The sequence below is a fragment of the Hyperoodon ampullatus genome (genome assembly GCF_949752795.1).
Source record: "Hyperoodon ampullatus genome assembly, chromosome: 4".
Lineage (NCBI taxonomy): Eukaryota > Metazoa > Chordata > Mammalia > Artiodactyla > Ziphiidae > Hyperoodon > Hyperoodon ampullatus.
Genome location: NC_136917.1, coordinates 25,394,078 through 25,411,664, shown reverse-complemented (window position 1 = coordinate 25,411,664; position 17,587 = coordinate 25,394,078). Strand labels below are relative to the sequence as shown.

The following is a 17,587-nucleotide window of genomic DNA, read 5'->3' as shown; positions in this document are numbered from 1 at the left end:
GGCCCCGGTCCGGCCGCCGCGCTCGCCTGGCCGCCGCCTGCCAGCCGTCTCCGCCTCCTCCGCCGCCGCCGAGCGGGCGGGCGCGGGGCGGGCGGGAGGAGGGAGCGCCGGCGCTTGGAGATCCCCAGCCGCCCCCGCCTGAGCGCGCGCGACCTCGGGCGCCGGAGAAGTCAGGCGGCGGCGGGCGGGGCGCCGGGGTCGCCCCGGGCGCCGGCCCGGCCGCTCGGACTCTGAGAGCGCAGGCCGTCGCCGCCGCACCGCCGGGGAGGGGCCGGGACTCCGGCCTTTGTCCCGCCCGAGCGCCGGGAGGGCCGCGGGCGCCCCCTCCTGCCGTGCCCCAGCCGCGCGGGGGCTGGGCGGGGGGCTCCAGCCCCCGCCGCGCCCCTACATCTCCACCCCCCGCCCCGCCCCGCCCCGACTTTCCGGGACGCGTCTCCCCCCGTCGGGCTGCCTGCACCCCCGGGGTCCTGCCCCCCCGAGCCCCCCCGGCCACCCCAACTCTGCGGGGCCCTGCATCTGCCCCTGTCATCACGGGACCAGGCCGGGGTCAATGAGTTGCTCTCAATCACCTCCATTCAAGCCACCAAGCCGGTCTCCAGAGCCTGGCCCGGTGCCAGAAGCAGAAGACACAGAGATTGCTCACTCCCATCTCCCCTCCCTCATTCAAACCCAGACCCCAAAATCCTAAACCAGGCCCAGCCAATGTCGTACCACCCTGCCCAGCCTGGTGAAGAGTTTTACAGTCAGGCTGACCAAAGTCCAAAGCCAGTGTCCACTGCTGCCACCCAGGGGGACCGCAGGGCAGTCACTTCTCCTCTCTGAGTCTCTGTTTCTTCATCTAGGAAACAAAATAGGAATCCTGACCTCAGCCCCTAAGGGTGCCAGGCATAGTAGGTGCCCAATACTCCCAGCAGCCCAGAGTTGGGTCCAGGCCAACAGCACGTGGGAGCACGGGGAGTCTGACCCGGGCGGAAGCTAGGAAGGGCGACAGGCGGAGGGTGCAGCTTCAGCAAAGGGCTAGAGTGCCTGATGGGTTCGGGGTACTCAGTGACCACTCCCGGAGGAAGGGGGCAAATTGCTGACTGTGGAACTGGGAGACTGTCCTTCACTTCTGTCCTTATTCATGCCATAGTCTCCCTCACCAGACTCTGCGTTTGTGGAGGTACGCTGTCACCAAGTGCTGGCTGGAAAGTGCCAGAGGTGCCCAGCCAGATTCCACCTCTCTGGCTTTGTTTCACTCTCCCAGGCCTGGCGCAGGGTCTGGGAGTCAAGAGCTGGAAGGTCCCCATGTGAGGGATTATCCAAACTCCTCGCAAGAACCTTGAGAGGCCAGAGACCGGCAAACTAAGCTTTGCCCCAACCAGGCGGGGATGGTAAATACACCCGCCCCAGCTACGTACACATTTCCGATATGCTGTGGCCACGTTCCATATGTGCCCTGAGCTTCCTGCTGTCGTCCCGGCACTTACCCCTCTTTGCTTGGGCTGCACCATGCCTGGGAGGCCTTCCCCGCTCTTCCTGTGAAATTCTGGTTCCTCCTTCAAGGCCCATCGTCCTCCCTGTACTTCAGCCACCCCCCAACCCCCCGCCCACAAGGTTCTCTGTTCTCTGCCCTCCAGGGGACTCTGCCCATCTGTTTGGGGTGTTCTGGCTTCTGGGTCTTGTCCATTGACTGCAGGTGCCCAAGTTTGAAGTCCCAGGGCTGGCTGAGGTGGCTCCACAGAGGAGGGTGGGAAGGCCGAGAGAGGACCAGAACTGGCCCAGGGTCACCTGGCAAGGCCCCGAACAGACCATCTGGACACCGCTGGAGTGAGGGCCTGGGGCTCCAGCCACACAGGCCAGGCTTGGCCCGGGCTGGCTGGTCTGGCTCTTTGAGAAGTGATGGGGCCACCACTCTGGAAAGCGTGGGGCCTGAGCCCAGGAAGAGGGGCTGCGAGCCCAGGGGTGCCAGGCCTGGCCAGCAAAGGGGTCCACCCAGAAGCTCTCTCTGCCCTGGGACGAGAGCACCCTCCATGGCATGGGACCTCATGGAGGGGTGAGGGTCTCTTCTGTCACACCCACCAGGACTTGGACCCGCAGGGTTGCAGGGGTGTGGGAGACAGAAGGGCACAGCAGGTGAGGGGACATCCGGCAAAGGCCTGGATGGGTCGGCTCATTTGCATGCAGGGGCCACCGAGGCGAGAGCCACCACCGCCGAGCGGATTTGAGCAGAAGCTCCGTTTTCCTTCTGTTCTTGTCTCTCTCTCAAGGTCAGAGCCCGAGCAGGGACAGGAACAAAGGCGCACGTCCCCCATTCAACCTCCCTGCGCCCGCTGTGCTCCCGGAGGAGGGGCGGGGAGGGCAGAGCTGCTCCACGGTCCGGCCCGGGCAAGGCGGGGACGGGAGTGCGGGAACAGCTGCCCAGCTGCCCTCGCGGACCCCTGCCCGATGGGCCCCGCTGTGGGCCCCCAAGAGGCTCTGTTGCCTCCCAGAGTGGGTGGCCATCCCAGCCTCCAGGCTCTGCCGGCAGGGGGCGGTCAGCTAAGGTCAGGGGTCGTTCTGGAGTAAGCTTCTGCTGGAATCAAGGGTCAGTGGTCAGGCTCACTTTGGGGACCGGGGTCAGTCTTAGGTTCAAGGCTCAATCAGGGTCAGGGGTCACTCAGGGTCGACTGTCAGCCCCAGGCCCAGACCCAGGGCAGGGTTTTTGATGGGATCTGTCCCCGTCCACTGCAGTCTGAGCTCCTGGGCTCAAAGGTCCACCTCAGACTCAGGGAGGGTCTTGTCCGAGCCAGGCCCAGACCTGCCCCTAGTCTGTGCCCAGCACCCCCTACCCACCGCCCACCAACCCTGACCGATCACCCCCTACCCACTGGCCCCTGCCCACCCCCATTGGCTCCTGACCCACCACTGGTCACCCACCTCCCACGAGCTGCAACACATCACACACCACCCATCACCCTCTGCCCACTGACCCCCGGCCCAGTGCCCACCACCCATTACCTGTCGCCCCAGTCCACAGGGTGAATTCCCAGGGCTTGGCCTCAGCGACCAGCGCCCCCTCAACCTTCAAAGGCCACAGTGCCTTGGAGAAAGCTAAAAATATGCGGGCAAAAATTTCTCATTACAGAAAATATTGGACCCAGTCCACCGCCCGCTCCGGTTCGAGCGCTTTTCAAGAGGCGGGAAGGGGTCGCCAGGGAGGGCGGGGGGGCCTTGGCGGGTCTGGGGCTTCACTGAACCAGGTCAGAGCAGGTCTCAAGGAGAGTTCTCCAGGCTGTGACCGAGCATAAACAAACTAACCTGTCTCTTTCCCTTGCTGGTAAATTAAAATTCCCACCCTCGTGACCAGTGTCCAGTCAGGCCCTTGAAACCTCAGCCCGGACCTCAGATTCCTGCAAGCTCCACAGCCAGGCCAGCGCCGGACCCAGCTATTCCCCCCCCGCCTCCTCCCCCTCCCAGCCCCAGGGCCCTGGACACAGACCCCCTCTTCCCAGTGGTCACCTGACAGTCTGGGGGCTAGACCACTACTGTCCAAAAGAAATTCCCACAAGGATGGATAAGTCCAACACAGGCACCACCAGAAGCTCCACATGGCTACTGGGCACATGAAATGTGGTCAGTGCGATGAGGAATAGGACTTTAGACTTCACCTACGTTTAATTAACGTGGATATAAAGAGCTAGTCATGGGCTTCCCTGGTGGCGCAGTGGTTGAGAATCTGCCTGCTAATGGAGGGGACACGGGTTTGAGCCCTGGTCTGGGAAGATCCCACATGCCGTGGAACAACTAAGCCCGTGAGCCACAACTACTGAGCCTGCGCGTCTGGAGCCTGTGCTCCGCAACAGGAGAGGCGACAACAGTGAGAGGCCCACTGCGATGAAGAGTGGCCCCCGCTTGCCACAACTAGAGAAAGCCCTCGCACAGAAACGAAGACCCAACACAGCCAAAAAATAAAAATAAATTAAAAAAAAAAAAAAAAAAAGCTAGTCATGGTCACCATACTGGTGGCACAGCTCTGGGTGGAGCCGTGCCCAAGTGGGCACCTGGACCCGTCCCGGACATCAAGGCCTGCGTGGAGAAGGGAGGTGGCGGCTCAGACAGCGCAGAGAGGAGATGGGGCAGAGAGGAGATGGAGGGCGGGGCTGAGCCCCCGGGTAGGATCGGGGATCAGTGGAGGGGTCCTAGGAACCCCAGGGAGGGCACAGCTCCCTCGCCTGCTGATCCCAGGAGAGCGGGGGCCACGTCCGAGGGAGACCAGGAGAGCGGGGGCCACGTCCGAGGGAGACCACGTCAGAACCAGCAGAGGGGCTCCCACCTACAGGGAAGACGCCTGGCCTTGACCAGCTTCCCCGCCCCTTCCCGGCCCCAGTCCCCAGACGGAGAACCGAGGTTGGGGGCGGGGCCGTCTAGCCGCACAGCGAGCCTCCCGGGAGACAGAGACCCCAACGTGGCCCCCGGGCCGAAGAGGCTGCTTTGCTGCGTGTCCAGTGGGCACTCCCAGGGTGGGGGCTGGGGGACGGAAGTGGTGGGAGGGGCCTCGAGGGCGCCGGGCTGTTGGTCTGCGCACCCTCACCCGGCGCGGGCTTGGGACCCGCTGCGGGCGACACCCGTGTGCGCGCGCGTGTGGGCTTGTGCTCTGTGTCCGTCCCGCACGCCTGGCGGCCGTGTCGCCTGTCCTCGCAGCCGTGTCATGCCTGTGCCCGTGTGTGAGTGCGGAGAAGGTGCAGGAAGGCCTCCCGAGCATGCACACGCACACGCACACGCGGCCCTCCAGCCATCCGGGCCCGGGGGCCTTTCATCTCGCGCTGACAGGCCCCTCTCCCGGCTCTTAGCCGCCGAGAACTTCCCGCTAATAGTGCATTAACCTTGGCGGGGGCTGCCAATTACTCGGCACTAGCGCCGGGGTTGCGGTGCGCGCGTGGACGGCGCTGACAGGCGCAGGGGCCGGGAAGCGGGCGGGGCTCCCCCCACCCGAGGGGGAGGGCAGGAGGCGCGGGGCTGCGGGGGCGCGCGGTGAGTTCCCGGCTCCGGATGGCAGAGCGCCGGGTCTCTCCTGACCTCATTAGAGTAATTAATGTGCCTTTTGAAGCTCGAGAAATCGCTCAGAGCTGTGGGAAAGGGGCGCAGATCACGCGGTGGGGGCTGGGGGCGGGCCGTGGACGGTGTCTGAGCGCCTGTTAAAAGCGTGTCCCCCCCCCCAAAAAAAAGCGTGTCCCAGCGGGTCAGACACGGAGACAGAGGGACAGACAGAAACCCATGGAGGCTGAAAGGCAGTGCAAATAGAGAGAGACACCAACAGGGAGACGAGCAGAGGTTCAGACAGAGACGTAGAGACAAAAAGAGATGCGTGGAGAGAGACCCACAGGGGGAACAGATAGGGAGAAAGGGCGGCCAGAGCCCGGGGGTCAGGGGGCGTGACATCTCAGGGCCTCCCAGGGACTCTGGCCTCACTTCCTCAACCCTCCCTGGCTTCTGGGGACCGGCTCGCCACTCCGTACAGGACCCTCCCAAAGAATGGGGGTGGCAAAGGCAGTTAGGACTTCCTGGAGGCGGCAGCTGGGCACCAGAGGGGGAAGAGGAAGTGTGAGCAGACTTGGGGCAGGGTCGGGGGCTGCCAACAGAGATGCCCAAGGAAGCCAACTGGGGGCCAACGCAGAGGACCCCGGCTGGAGAGAGGGGTGGCCAGCTGACCATGACAGTTCTTCTGCAGGAACCCAGGCTCAGGCTGAGCCAGGAGGATGAGCAGGACTGCAAGGTAGACGGGCCGCAGGGGCTGATGGGTCTTGAGTGGGCAGCAGGCTGGGACCATCCCATGGTGGACATGGCAACAAGGCGGGGTTGAGAAGGTGTGCGAAACAGGGCCCCCTCAGGCCACGCCGGGACCACAGGCCAGCATGGTACAGGCCGGGCAGCACAAGGCTGCCACCTGGTGGCAGCTCCTCCTAACGACACGGCCTTGGTGCCTCCAGCCAGCAGCCCGGGGAGACCTCAGGCTGTGGGCAGCCACGGGCCAGCCCCACCTCTCCCACTCTCCAGGACCACAATGACAGGGTGCGGGCGGGGGGCGGGGGGAACAGGCCAGAGCTGGACTCCGCCTAGAAACAAGGCCCACAGAGGAACTCATCAAGCCCCTCACCAGGGATGGGGACTGAGGTACCCCGATGGGACTCAGGTGCCCAGTATGGAACTCAGATGGCCAGTATGAGGACTGAGGCACCCCAATGGGGTGCAGGTGCCCAGGATGGGACTCAGGTGGGAAAGGGGTTAGGTGCCCAGGGTGGGGGTCGATTGCCCCAAGGGGATTATGGTGCCTGAAAGGGGTTCACATTCCGGGGATAGGGCTGAGGTGATCAGGATGGGGGCTGAGGTAACCCCCATGGGACTGGGGTGCCTGGGATGAGGGTCAGGTGCCCCAGTGGGACTCAGGTACCCACGATGGATCTCAGGTGGCCAGAACGGAGGCCTGAGTGCCAGAATAGGTTTCCTGGGATGGGGGATCAGGTTCATCAGTGATTCCACAAGAGGCTGATGGGGGAGAGGCAGGGTGAGCACAGCGAGCCTCAGGCTGCAGAAAGCTCCAGACCCATACACTACAGCCTGGGGTTCCTTAGGAAACACCCCCGAAATAGTGGTGTGAGTGTGGTGAGGCAGAGAGCATGAACTTTAGGGGCCCCAGGCTGAAGGCATTATGGACAGGGGAGCCCTGAGCAGGAGCTTTGCTGGATGAATAGGAGTTCTCCCAGGGCTCAACAACAATGACTGGCAGGGTCTTTTTCCAGGCAAGTGGGAGTAGTTCTCCCCCATCTCTTTGTCTCCTTTGTGGGATTCCTCACGGGACCCTCTGGACACCTGAGGATGGGACCAAATGGTCACAGGTGTGAGAACTAAGGCCCACATGGAGCCCAGGTCTGCTGCCCACCCCCCACCTGTGAGCCAGAGCGCTGGGTCTGGCCCACTGTGGAGCTGGGTACCAGCTACAGAACCACTGATTGCCTTTATTGTCCTCAGCCCAGGGATACGGTGCTCCCAGACAGGCCCCCTAGCCCACCCGCCTACCAGGCCTCAGCTTGGGGCTGCCGCATCCCCACCAGGAAGGGTGATCGGCACAAGTCACAACGTGGCCAGGGGACCTCAGAGTTCTGCGTGCTGCTGCCGGGGACCCTCTGGCTTCCAGCCGGTATCCTGGGCGGTCTTGTCCGGGGGCAGGGCTGGGGCGGCTTCTGGCAGGCCGGGCAGGCTCCACACAAGCTCTTTGGTGGCAGGAAAATCAGCAGGGCATTCCAAGCACTGGGAGGGGCCCTGTCTCTTGTCTTTCCCACAGGGCCGCTGGAAATGCTGCCTTCCCGACCTGTACATCTGGAAACGAGGGGTAGGAGGTGAAAAGTGTTGGGTGGGGAGCCCACCCTGCCCCCGCCCCACCCCCGCCCCACTGTGCCTGTGCCTCTAACCTGCCCAGCCCCCACCCCCAGCCTGCAGGCCCTGCCAACTCCCTACCTGGGGGAAAGGGGTGCCCCAGCCAGAAGACACCTGAGACCAGAGGGATTCCCAGGCCATACCCACACCTCCCTCGGGGGCTTGGAAAGTCAGAATCGTCCTGTGGTCTCTCAGCTACTGTGCCTGAGCCCCAGACAAGCTGGGGTTAAACAGGCCATCCCTCCCCGCTCAGGCCCTGTCGCTGGCCCTGCGCCCAGTGGCCACTGGGTCACTGCCGTTGTCATCCCTCTTTCTTTGTCTCTACCATTGCCTCTGCCTGGGATGCTCTACCCCTGGCTGGGGCTGTGGAGAGACCGTCTCTGACCCACCCCCCCCACAGCTTTGCTAGCACCTCGCAGTTCATTCTCCATCTCTGACACTGAGATCTTGGCCTTCAGAGTCAGGCCCAGAGCAAGTGCCCACTGACTCAAGCACTGCAGCCCGTTCCCATCTTAAAGAAATGAGAAACTGAGGCTGGGAGATGGACGTACCTGGGACGAGGCCACACAGCCTGCGACGGCAAAGCCAGGCCCAGCCACTGTTGCGTGCTGACTGCACTGAGGACCTTACTGGCCAACAGTCTTCCTAACTCTCTGGCCTGCTGACCCCACCCCCCAACCCAAGGAGCCCCTGAAGGTGTGTGGAGGGCTGCCCTACCATCTCAGGTTCCTTGTTTCAAAGACCGTCTCCTCGTCGCTGTCCAGCGATGCCATCTCGGTGGGGTCCTCGGTGTTGGCCAGGAGCCCGTACCTCCTCCGCTGCGGCTTTTTCAATCTGGAAGCAGACCCAGGCTTGCTCAGAGGCCCTCTCATAGCCCTTCGGTGGAGCTGCTGACACCCTGCCCTGCTTCCCACCTTCTCCGATAATGCTCGTCTGCTCGACTCCCAGAGTCTTGCTGTGAACTTTCCGGTTCCAACTGCGTTTCTTCTCATAATGGTCACAATCATCATCAGTTGCTGTGGACATCTCCCTTGGCAGGCCCCCAGGGCGTAAGCCCTTGGGCGAGGACCCCTGGGAGGGGGGCGCTGTAATTCCATTTTACTAATGAGACGACTGAGCCTTAGAGAAAGTTTGCCAAAGACATCAAGTAGAAGGCTGTCACGGGCAGAAGCCCCGGCTCCTGACCACCACCAGGGAAAGCACGGGACCCTCTGTGGTGGATGTGACACGTATTCAGATGGGAGACGAACATTGTGTACCCACAGCAGTGTCAATGCAAGACAGAAAAGGCCCCTTCAGAACATCTTGATATGATCAGCTCTGCGTGACAAAAGCCCTCTGGAGATCAGCCCCAGAGAGGAGGCCAAACGGGGAGGACAGGAGCCTGAGGAGGGGGTCACGGGCCTGCAGGAGGCAGGGCATATGCCGCGGGGAAGACAAGGGGGTCCTCAACTCTTGGGGAGAGCGTGTGCAGAACCTAAACACTGATGATCACGGCCAACTCTGGGCTGAAGCAACAGGAGGAGCAAGGTGCGGGGGCAGGCTCCCGCCAGGCCCTGGTCACGCTGTGGGCGTTAACTACAGGGAAGGTTGCGGCCAGGCCTGCGAGGCAGATGCAAGTTGGGTTACTGAGCGCTGCGCTCGTCGTCACCGGGCTGGGGGAGCCGCAGAGGGTCCCGGGAATTCCCGGTGCCCTCATCACCCCGCAACCTCTAGTCTCGGTGGCTGCGTCTAGAAAACCGACCCCAACATCCCGAAGGAGCGGCGCGTCACGTGATTGCCTGACCCCACCCACTCATCCCCACGTCCCCACCCACGTGACGATGGCGCACCGCGCCGGAGAGGCGGGGCTCTCGCGCCGCAACACTTGGGGCGCAAGGCGCGCGCCGATTGGCCGCGCCAGGGCGGCGGCGGCGGCGGCGTGCGCCTGACGCACCTGAATGCCCGGATAAGGAAGTATAGCACGGCCAGGACGATGAGGCCCGTGACCACGTAGAGGGAACGCAGAAGCGGCGAGTCCGGCGAGCCCAGCGGCCAACGGTGTGTACTGTTGTGCGGAGCGCCCGGCTGGCTCCCGTTCGTCACGGCGGGCTGCGGCAAGAGCGTGGCCTGCGTGCGGCGCAGCGACGGGGGCGCGGCGTCCTCGGCACCGCACAGCCGCGCCGGCAGCAGCAGCGCCGACAGCAGCAGGAGCCGCGGCGGCAGCACACTCAGCCCCATAGCCCAGCGGAAGCGGTAGCCGCGCCCCGCCCCCGCGAGGAGCAGTCACTCACTGGCGCGGGGGCGGGGCCAGCCAATGGCCCGCGGGGGCGGGGCCTGGCTCTCGGAAACGCCCGGCGCGCCACCACCCCCGGCCGCTCACCTCGCTTCACCCGAAGTGGGGAGGAACCCCGCGCCCCGCCGGCTCCGCGCGCACCCCGCCCCCGAAGGCTCGGAGCCGCAGTTCTGTATCCCCTGCCCAGAGCGTGAGCACCGCGGCCGCCCCGCAGGGGGGCTACGATGAGGGGACAGGCGCGACCGTGCCCTGCGGGCCTCCCTCCCACCTGGGCCCTGTAACTCTCGCGTCCCCGCCCCCAGTCGCCCTGGGCTTCGGTGACACCAGCAAGGTGGCCCCCGGTGTCCCTGGCCCTCCCGTCTGTGGCGGGGGCCAGGAGGGACCAGACACACCCCGTGGGAAAAGGGGGGTACCGGTGACCTGGACCTCACCCGGCCGCACCCTGCTGAGACTTGAGGTAATCCGCCTAGAGCCCAAGGCAGCTGGAACCGGGGCTCAGCCCCAACGTTCTGCACCCCCAGACCAGGCCTGGAGACAAACTGCCTGGCAAGGCAGGCCGGCTCGGGGGGCGGACAAGCTGAAGGTGCCCGGGGTTACTCTGACAAGGCCTCTGCCTGGCGCTGGGGGACGCGCCGCCAAGGGACCACCTCCTCCTTGGCTCCCTCGGCCTGAGAGAACTGCCCCAGGGGGAGCGCAATGAACTGCCGCCTGGCCTTCCGGGTCCGGATCCAGCTCGTGGCCAGAACGAAGGCCCCAAGAGAAGGCTATCTCTAGTGGACTCCCCGCCACAGCCCCTCTGGCCAGGCCTCAGGCTGAAGCTCAGTGTCCGCCCTCCACGACGCACCCCACACCAGACTCAGATTTGTGGGTGGACACACCATCCCTTTATTCAAATGCACCTTCCACATTTGTCTTGTCACATCACGAGTGAGGACTGGCCGCCGTGCCAGCGCCACACGCCCATCCTCCTGGAGCACCTTGAAGCCCCGCACCCCAACCTCGCCAGTGAAGCACCTGCTGGGAAGACGGGAGAGGTGAGAGGGGGGACACGAGGGCTGCTCGAGCAGGAGATGAAGACGCTGCCCCCGACAGGGGTCACACAGCCAGGACGGGGAAGAACCCACCGCGAGGGCCAGGGCCACAGGGCTACATGTCTCCCCCGCCGAGAAGCACTTACAGGTGACGGGCTGCAAGGGCAGGCAGCTGTGCCGCTGGCTCTTGCTCCCAGGTGAAGTTCCTCCTGGGGCAGTGACCCCCAGGTCATTGTTGCTCTCGGGTCACCCTTCCGGGTCGCACTGGCTTCCATTCAACCTGCCAAAGCAAAGGAGTGTTAACCCTGACACCCTGGCTGAGCTCACAGCCGCCCCTCCCCGACTCCCCCGAAACCATCCACAGCTCCTAGGAGGGTCTCAAGCTAGTCATCGGGGCCAACCCAAGAGGCCCCGCCACGGGCCAGCATGCCCAGGGCGGGCCTGCGCCTTTCAGATGGGCCAGGCCACTTTGTACTCTTAAGCAGAGCCAGCTACCCACTTGGGATGGAGCTGCTTAGAAATCGGCGCGGGCTCTGAGAAAAAACTCATGGCAGCAACAGACATCAGAGAGAGCTAGTTAGGACTGTGACTCAAAGAGGTCTGGAAAAGACAGTCAATTGATGAACAAAAAATTCCAAAAGGCGGGGCGTTTGGTTGTCTCCAATCCTGCTCAACTGCCCGGGCCGCTCGCCTGGCTGCAGGCGGGGAAGGGCAAACGGCCGGGGTCTGCCTTTAGTTCTAGCTTGATTTTTTTTTTTAAAAAAAAGAAAAATCGAAAAGCGAAAAAGTCAAAGGAACATTCCCCGGGTACACGACTTTACTTTCAAATGAGCTCTCAACAAGAGGAGGGATGCGGACGAGCAAAAGGAGTTACCTCGAATTACAGGACTATCTCCACATATGAGCTAGCCCAGGGAGCAGCTTGCGTCTCAGAGGTTTCTGTTGGGCGCACAACACTTCTGTCCTCCGAGGGGCTGCAGCTTCCATAGGCTAGCAGAGAACGCTCAGAACTTGTAAAGCAACAGCAGAGCTAGCTAATGAGCCGGTCAGTCTGTGGTCACCCGGGGACCCTGCCTGTGTCTGCTCTCTGGCCTGCTACTAGACTAAGGGGTTCAAGGTCAGCGTCGGGCGCCCGCGTGTCCACCGTCCCTGCTAGGCTGCCCGCCCCATCGAGCCTTCCAGCTGCAACGGCCAGAAGCGCTCCGGGGCTGCCCTGCGGTCCGAGAGCCCGCTCCCGTCACCCACCTGCTTGCCTAACTGGGGCCGGTGGCTGTCGGCTGTCACAGGGGCCCAGCCAGCGTCACTGACCCTGCCTTTCTCCTCTAGCTGTGGCAGCCTCGGGAGGGACTGCAAACCTAGTCCTCTAGCTGCCCTCTCTGCTCAAGTCTGCCTGCCTCGAGCCCCTGCAGGGCGCGTGTGGTGCAATCAAAGGGAGATGGTCAGAGCGAGGTTCATTCAGATGGTCTTTTAATCGGCTTCGTGAAGCCAAAGAAAACTGCGTACAAGAACTCCTTCACCACTTCAGATACAACATTGACGGGATATGCGTACGTCTTCCGGCAAAAAAGGACAATATAAATACACATTTTCAAGAACCTCTCGGGGATGTCTGCAAGTCTACTGTGGGTCCCACAGGACAGGTGGGGGCCCGGGCCGGGCCAGGGCAGCCCGGGTGCTCTGCTGCCGCCCGCACGGTTCTACCACGCTACACTCAGAAACGTGACACCGAGTTGGAAAAAAGCTACAACTTGCTCAGCTTCCGACAAAGAGCAGATTCAGAGTCTGTTCAATCTCAAAGAGAAGTGACTCGGGGCACCCAACTTCATGGGGCCGACCCCACTGAAATGAAAAAGAAAAAAAGCAACACAACCGAAAACAAAAAAACAAAACTCTCACAACCCCTGGTGATTTTCTAAAAAAAAAAAACTCTTGGCTCACGGTAAAAAGGTAAAAGTAAAACTGGAAGTGCTCTTCAAAACGTTTTTAAGAGTCTTAAAAACTGACAGCGCTTCCTTAAAAAGCAAAGTGTAATAACGAGGCCATCTGGGGGCCAGAAGCAGTCAGGCTGTGTTTGACAAGATCAGAACCAATAAGACTACAAAAAAGTGGGTACAAGGAGGTGTGATCACTACACATTAACGATTCAGCGGAGCTCCCAAAATCTTTAAATATACGGCCATTGGAAGGACGATCTCGAGCAGGAAGGATTTTTACTCGTTGTGTGTAGCTGAGAACAAGAAGCAGGCACAGTGTAAAGGCGCTGAAGCACGCGACGAGAGGCAGCATTCCACTCCCGGCCCAAACCTGGGGGCTCAGCCCTGGGGGCTCGGGAGCGACCAACCCCCCCCATGGCCGAGGGTGGCGGGCACGGCCCACATGCACGGATGCGGCCTGCTCTGGTCGGTGGGCCCTCGCTCTCCCTTTCCTCCTTGGTCAGCCTGGTTTTGCCTTTACGTTCTGTGGCAGAAGTGGCTGCTGGCACCGAAACCCAAGAGGACAGTCTCGTCCCTTACGGGGCAAACATAGTGACCGGGTCTGAGCACTGCCCAGAGGGCACCGAGGCTCATTGAGCTCCCACCACAGGCCCTTGGAGCGCCGCTTACCGTAACTGTCATAGCTGTCTCTGTAGGACCCGCCTGAGCTCCGGTCACCGCAGCTGCCACTCTGACTCCGGCTGCAGGAAGGACACAGTTGAGCGCCGGGGGCCACCTCGGGGGACTCTCACCAGTCCCCGTGCCAGCGTCCCCACAGAGCCTCCCAGGCCCCCCTGCGCAGGACCGCCGCCCGTACCTGCTGTAGTAGTCTCTGGAGCCTCCATAGCCCCCACTCCTGGAATCGAACCGGCTCCCCCCGTAGCCGCGGTCCCCTCCTCCTACAGACGGGACGGAAAGGAGAAGTGAGTGTCAGCTCCTGCAGCAGTGCCCCCACCTTGTCCCTGCAAGTGGCACTCACCTCTGGAGAACCCACGGCCCCGGCCTCGGCCCCCGCGGAAGAAGCCCCGGCCCCCGGCAGAGCCACCTCGGTACCCGCGGGATCGGTTATCAGACGATTTGCCAGCCTGGTCGACCCGGATCTGCCGCCCATCCACAGACTGGAGAACAGAAGTGGACACGGTTAGCCTCTGCACTTCCCGCCCTCGGTTTGCAGCCCGGACCCACTGAACCCCAGAGCAGCCGGCCCTCACCTTCCCGTTCATGGCCATCATGGCGTCCTTGGCATCGTCGATGTTCTCAAAGGTGACAAACCCAAAGCCCCTCGATCGCTGGGTCTCCCTGTCCTTCACGACCACCACTGTGCAGGGGAGAGGTCCGTGGTCAGCACCCAGCCCTCCCCGTGAGCAACCTCACTCAGCCAGCAGTCTGGCACCAGCCTCACCTTCTGAGATCTGTCCATATTTTGAGAAGACCTGCTCCAGTGACTGCTCGTTGGTGTCAAAACTCAGCCCTCCGACGAAAAGCTTGCCTTCATCTGATGCCATGGCGGCCTGTGACAAACATCAGCAAAAGCCTCAGAGGTCCTGCAGGGGCTTTGAGACTCAACGCCCCCCCCCCACTTTACTTTATACAAATAACACGTTTCGGGGGGAAACGTTAGGAAACTATTTTTCTGCCCTTTAACCATCCCAAGCCCACACCCAGGACTTAATTCAAACAAATCCTTAATTCCTGTATCACTTTGGGTCCCTGGCCGCTTTTCTGTGTTTGGGCCAACTCCGCTCCCCAGACTGGGGGGGGTCCCTGAAAGTTGGGGCCACACCGCGGTTCTGCAGTACTCCTCAGTGCTGCCTGGCTGTGGGGCCCCAAAACTCCAGCCACGGGACGCCCTCGTGGGACGTTTAGGGCTGCACCCTGAAGGCAGGTATCGACCACCATCGTCACGGGCTGAGTGCACCTTGGTTTCTGCCCGTTGCAAACAGCGGGGGGCTAACTCCTAACCCGACCGTCGCGGGGCGGGCGGAGTGGCAACGTGCTTGGTCCACTGCTGGGCGCTGTGCAAGCGGGGCGGGGACTCTGCGCCGGGATATCAAAGCGAGGCGGTGCTTATACCGACCCTTTACAGGCTGGTAGCCTCCGCTGAATGGCCCCGAAACACAGGCCAGAAGGCGCCCTGCAGCCACGCAACTGGGACGCAAACTTAGGGCGTTGGGGGTGGCACCGGGGTTGTGTCGCCCTCGCACTACTCCAACGGGAAATCGGGGAGGAGCCCCAGCCTGGCCCCACCCACGCGCGCATGCGCCCCGCGCCACTCCATCCGGGCACTAGGCGCTCCCGCCATTTCGCAGGGCGCAGCTTCGCGCTCGCGGCCGCCATTTTGCGGCGGTGTCCCGCTCGCGAATACCCTGACCCACGGGGGATGCCCTCCGACCGCGGTTCGGCCCGGTCTCCGCTGCCCCTCGCCGCCGGCGGGGCGGACTACACCCCGGGCCCGCCCCGGCACCGCCCCCGCCCAGGGGCGTGCCGCCGCCGCCCCGCCTCCTCCGGCCGGCCGCAGGCCGCCCGCCGCCCCGGGCCCGTGGAGCCGGTGCCGCCAGGGCCCTCACCACTGAGTCGGGCAGGTCCCTGGCGCAGGCGGGAACACGGCACAGCACAACGACCCGAGCTTCCTAACGCACGAAGTGACGGGGGGGCCGCCCTGCGCCCGCCTTATGTACTTCTTCGCTAGGCCCCGCCCCCGAGCCCGCCCCTCCGCCCCGCGCCGGCCAATTCGAAGCCCTGGAGGCCGTGGCTGTGCCTCATATTCATGAGCTGGGGGCCGGGTCTGTACAGGCCCCGCCCCCTCCCGCGAGCGGGCGCGGGGCACAGTGTACGGCGGGGGCGCGCATGGTCCGCAGTCCCCCGCCCGCGCGCGGGAGGCGGGGCCAGTGCTCAGCGGGGCGGAGCTGACCCACTTCCGCGCGCCCGCCCCCCCCCCCCCCCCGGCCTGTGGCGGAGAACAAAGGGGTTCGGGCGGCTTCTGCCAGTGGCCCAAGCCTCCTGGGAACCTTCTGGGAGTCGCTGGAACCCAGACCTTTGCGGTGCTCCCGCAGTCGGCGACTTACCGACCTCACCCAGGTCCCCACACCCACCCGAGATCCAGTTCTCGGACACTCCAACTTCATGTGAACCCCGATATCAGTCATTATGTACTTGCCAACATAACCGACACCCCAGAACTCTCAGAACCCCAACGCTCCACTTCGTGTGATCCGCCCCAAGGCCCGCCCAAACCCTAACACTGAGGCAACTCCATTTATGTGGACCCCAATATTCTCCACGATCCCAATTCTTCCTGCTTCCCAACCTTGGGTCACCGCAACTTCACCCAACCCAGTTTGCCTACGAATCCCAACCCGCAACCACACCTAACTCCCACCCCAGTCCAGACTTCACCCAGTTTGGTGCAGCACCCACACCCCACAGTCACCTGGCCAGACACTTTTTGCATCCCAGCTCTAAACCTCAGGCTGACCTCGACTTGGACTCTCAAACCCATCATTGTGCCCAACTCTCGAGTCTCCACTGCACCCCAAAATTCAGCTCAGCCCCCCATCTCCCTTTCACTGCTGTGCTCCAGCCGCCCACCAGCACACCCAGAACCCACTTGGTTCCTCCCCCTGCACCTTTTTTCTGTCTGGGGGTCCTTGAGACCTCTGCTATCGGAAGAACCAGCTTTGCAGAGATCTTCACCCCCAAGGCTGTTCCTGGGAGCCCCTCTTGTGGTCACCCCTTTCCCCCTGCCCAGGCTTGGCTTACGTTACCTTCTGTGGCCCTGGACCCTTCCATGGGTGGAAGAAGCTAGTGCAGACCCCTGCCTGCCCAGACCAGAGGCCCAAGCTATACCCCTGCCCCAGAAAGTCTTCAAAGGGCATACCTTCTGCATAAAAGTTAGGGGGAATTTGAGGGACTTCCCTGTCTATACAGTGGTTAAGACTCCGAGCTTCCAATACAGGGGGCGTGGGTTCCATCCCTGGTTGGGGAACTAGGCCACCGCATGCCGCACGGCGCGGCCAAAAAAGTTAGGACGATTTGAGAACAGAGACCCCTGTTTTGCTGCCTACCCCAGGAAAGTTCCAGCCCCACTCCAGGCCCCAGACTCGGTGGGTCTAGCTGACGCAGTAGGAAAGAGAGCATGGACACTGTCTCCTGTGAAAAGGCCGCTGGGACCCCTCCTCGGGCTCAGGACCCCTTCCCCCAGGCAGCAGCTCATGACTCATGGCAGCCGTGTCCGCACCTCGTCCCCCCACGCCACAGCCCCCCCATACAACTCCCCATCAGCCGCAGCCCGCTGCTGCGTCAGCCACTCACGCTGGGCGGTTACTAAAAGGAGCAGAGAGAATCAGCATTCAGCTCTCGCCCTCCCGCCGGGGCCCATGCAGGGGGCCTGGGGCCAGGCATGCCCAGCCCTGGAGTAATCCCCTCCCTTCTGATCTGCTCCCCCAGCAAAGTCAGGTCGGCGGCTCCTGTCCCCAGACCAGGCGAAGGGGTCCTTGCAGTCACCGGGGCCCCTCATCACTCTTTGTCCGCCCCCCGTCCCCGCCCTCACTGTTCTGTGGTTCCTAGTCTGCCTTCTCCTGGTTTTGTGAAGTTCTCTGGTTCATTCATTCATTCCACCAGCAGTTATCAAGCGTGTACTTACTACGAGCCTGTTGCTGGGTACGGGGCTCCATGCGTACCCACGACTGTCCTGGGTTCCCATCACGGTGTGGACCTTTACCTATGGATACGTATGGATACCATACCTTTACCTATGGATATCTGTCTCCAGGTGCGCCTGCACCGGACATTGTGTGGGAACTGTGTGCTTGCGTCTCAGATGTGTTACCTGTCTGCGCACCTGTGTTTCTGCGGCTACCGACGTCGGCGTGTCCCTGTGACTCGGTGTGTACCTAGGACCTTGTGAACCCGTGAGG

General features: G+C 62.8%; 2 protein-coding genes across 8 annotated transcripts; both read right to left on the bottom strand.

Moving 5' to 3' along the window:
* Positions 1-6,961: 6,961 nt before the first annotated feature.
* On the bottom strand, positions 6,962-9,612 carry FAM174C (family with sequence similarity 174 member C; the record flags this gene model as incomplete). Of its 2 annotated transcripts, XM_079702838.1 has the most annotated exons (3): positions 6,962-7,335; positions 8,110-8,226; positions 9,329-9,612. In XM_079702838.1, coding segments are annotated over 3 exons (402 nt in total). The 2 variants fall into 2 exon arrangements, with proteins under 2 accessions (XP_079558964.1, XP_079558963.1); XM_079702837.1 differs by lacking the exon at positions 6,962-7,335 and having other exon boundaries at positions 8,106-8,226.
* Positions 9,613-10,540: 928 nt separating this feature from the next.
* CIRBP (cold inducible RNA binding protein) lies at positions 10,541-17,384 on the bottom strand. 6 transcript variants are annotated; one of them, XR_013810880.1, is made up of 9 exons: positions 17,314-17,384; positions 14,074-14,182; positions 13,883-13,989; positions 13,651-13,789; positions 13,489-13,570; positions 13,302-13,372; positions 11,573-11,688; positions 10,845-10,978; positions 10,541-10,684 (listed from the first exon to the last, which is right to left on the bottom strand). XR_013810880.1 is itself a non-coding variant. In XM_079704054.1 (8 exons), exons 1-7 carry the CDS (start codon positions 17,371-17,373, stop codon positions 11,579-11,581), a joined length of 678 nt encoding a protein of 225 aa, XP_079560180.1. In that variant the 5' UTR covers positions 17,374-17,384; the 3' UTR covers positions 10,691-10,978; positions 11,573-11,578. The 6 variants fall into 6 exon arrangements, 2 of the variants coding, with proteins under 2 accessions (XP_079560180.1, XP_079560181.1); XR_013810881.1 differs by having other exon boundaries at positions 10,541-10,681; XR_013810883.1 differs by lacking the exon at positions 17,314-17,384 and adding an exon at positions 15,239-15,291 and having other exon boundaries at positions 10,541-10,681.
* Between the last annotated feature and the right edge of the window lie 203 nt (positions 17,385-17,587).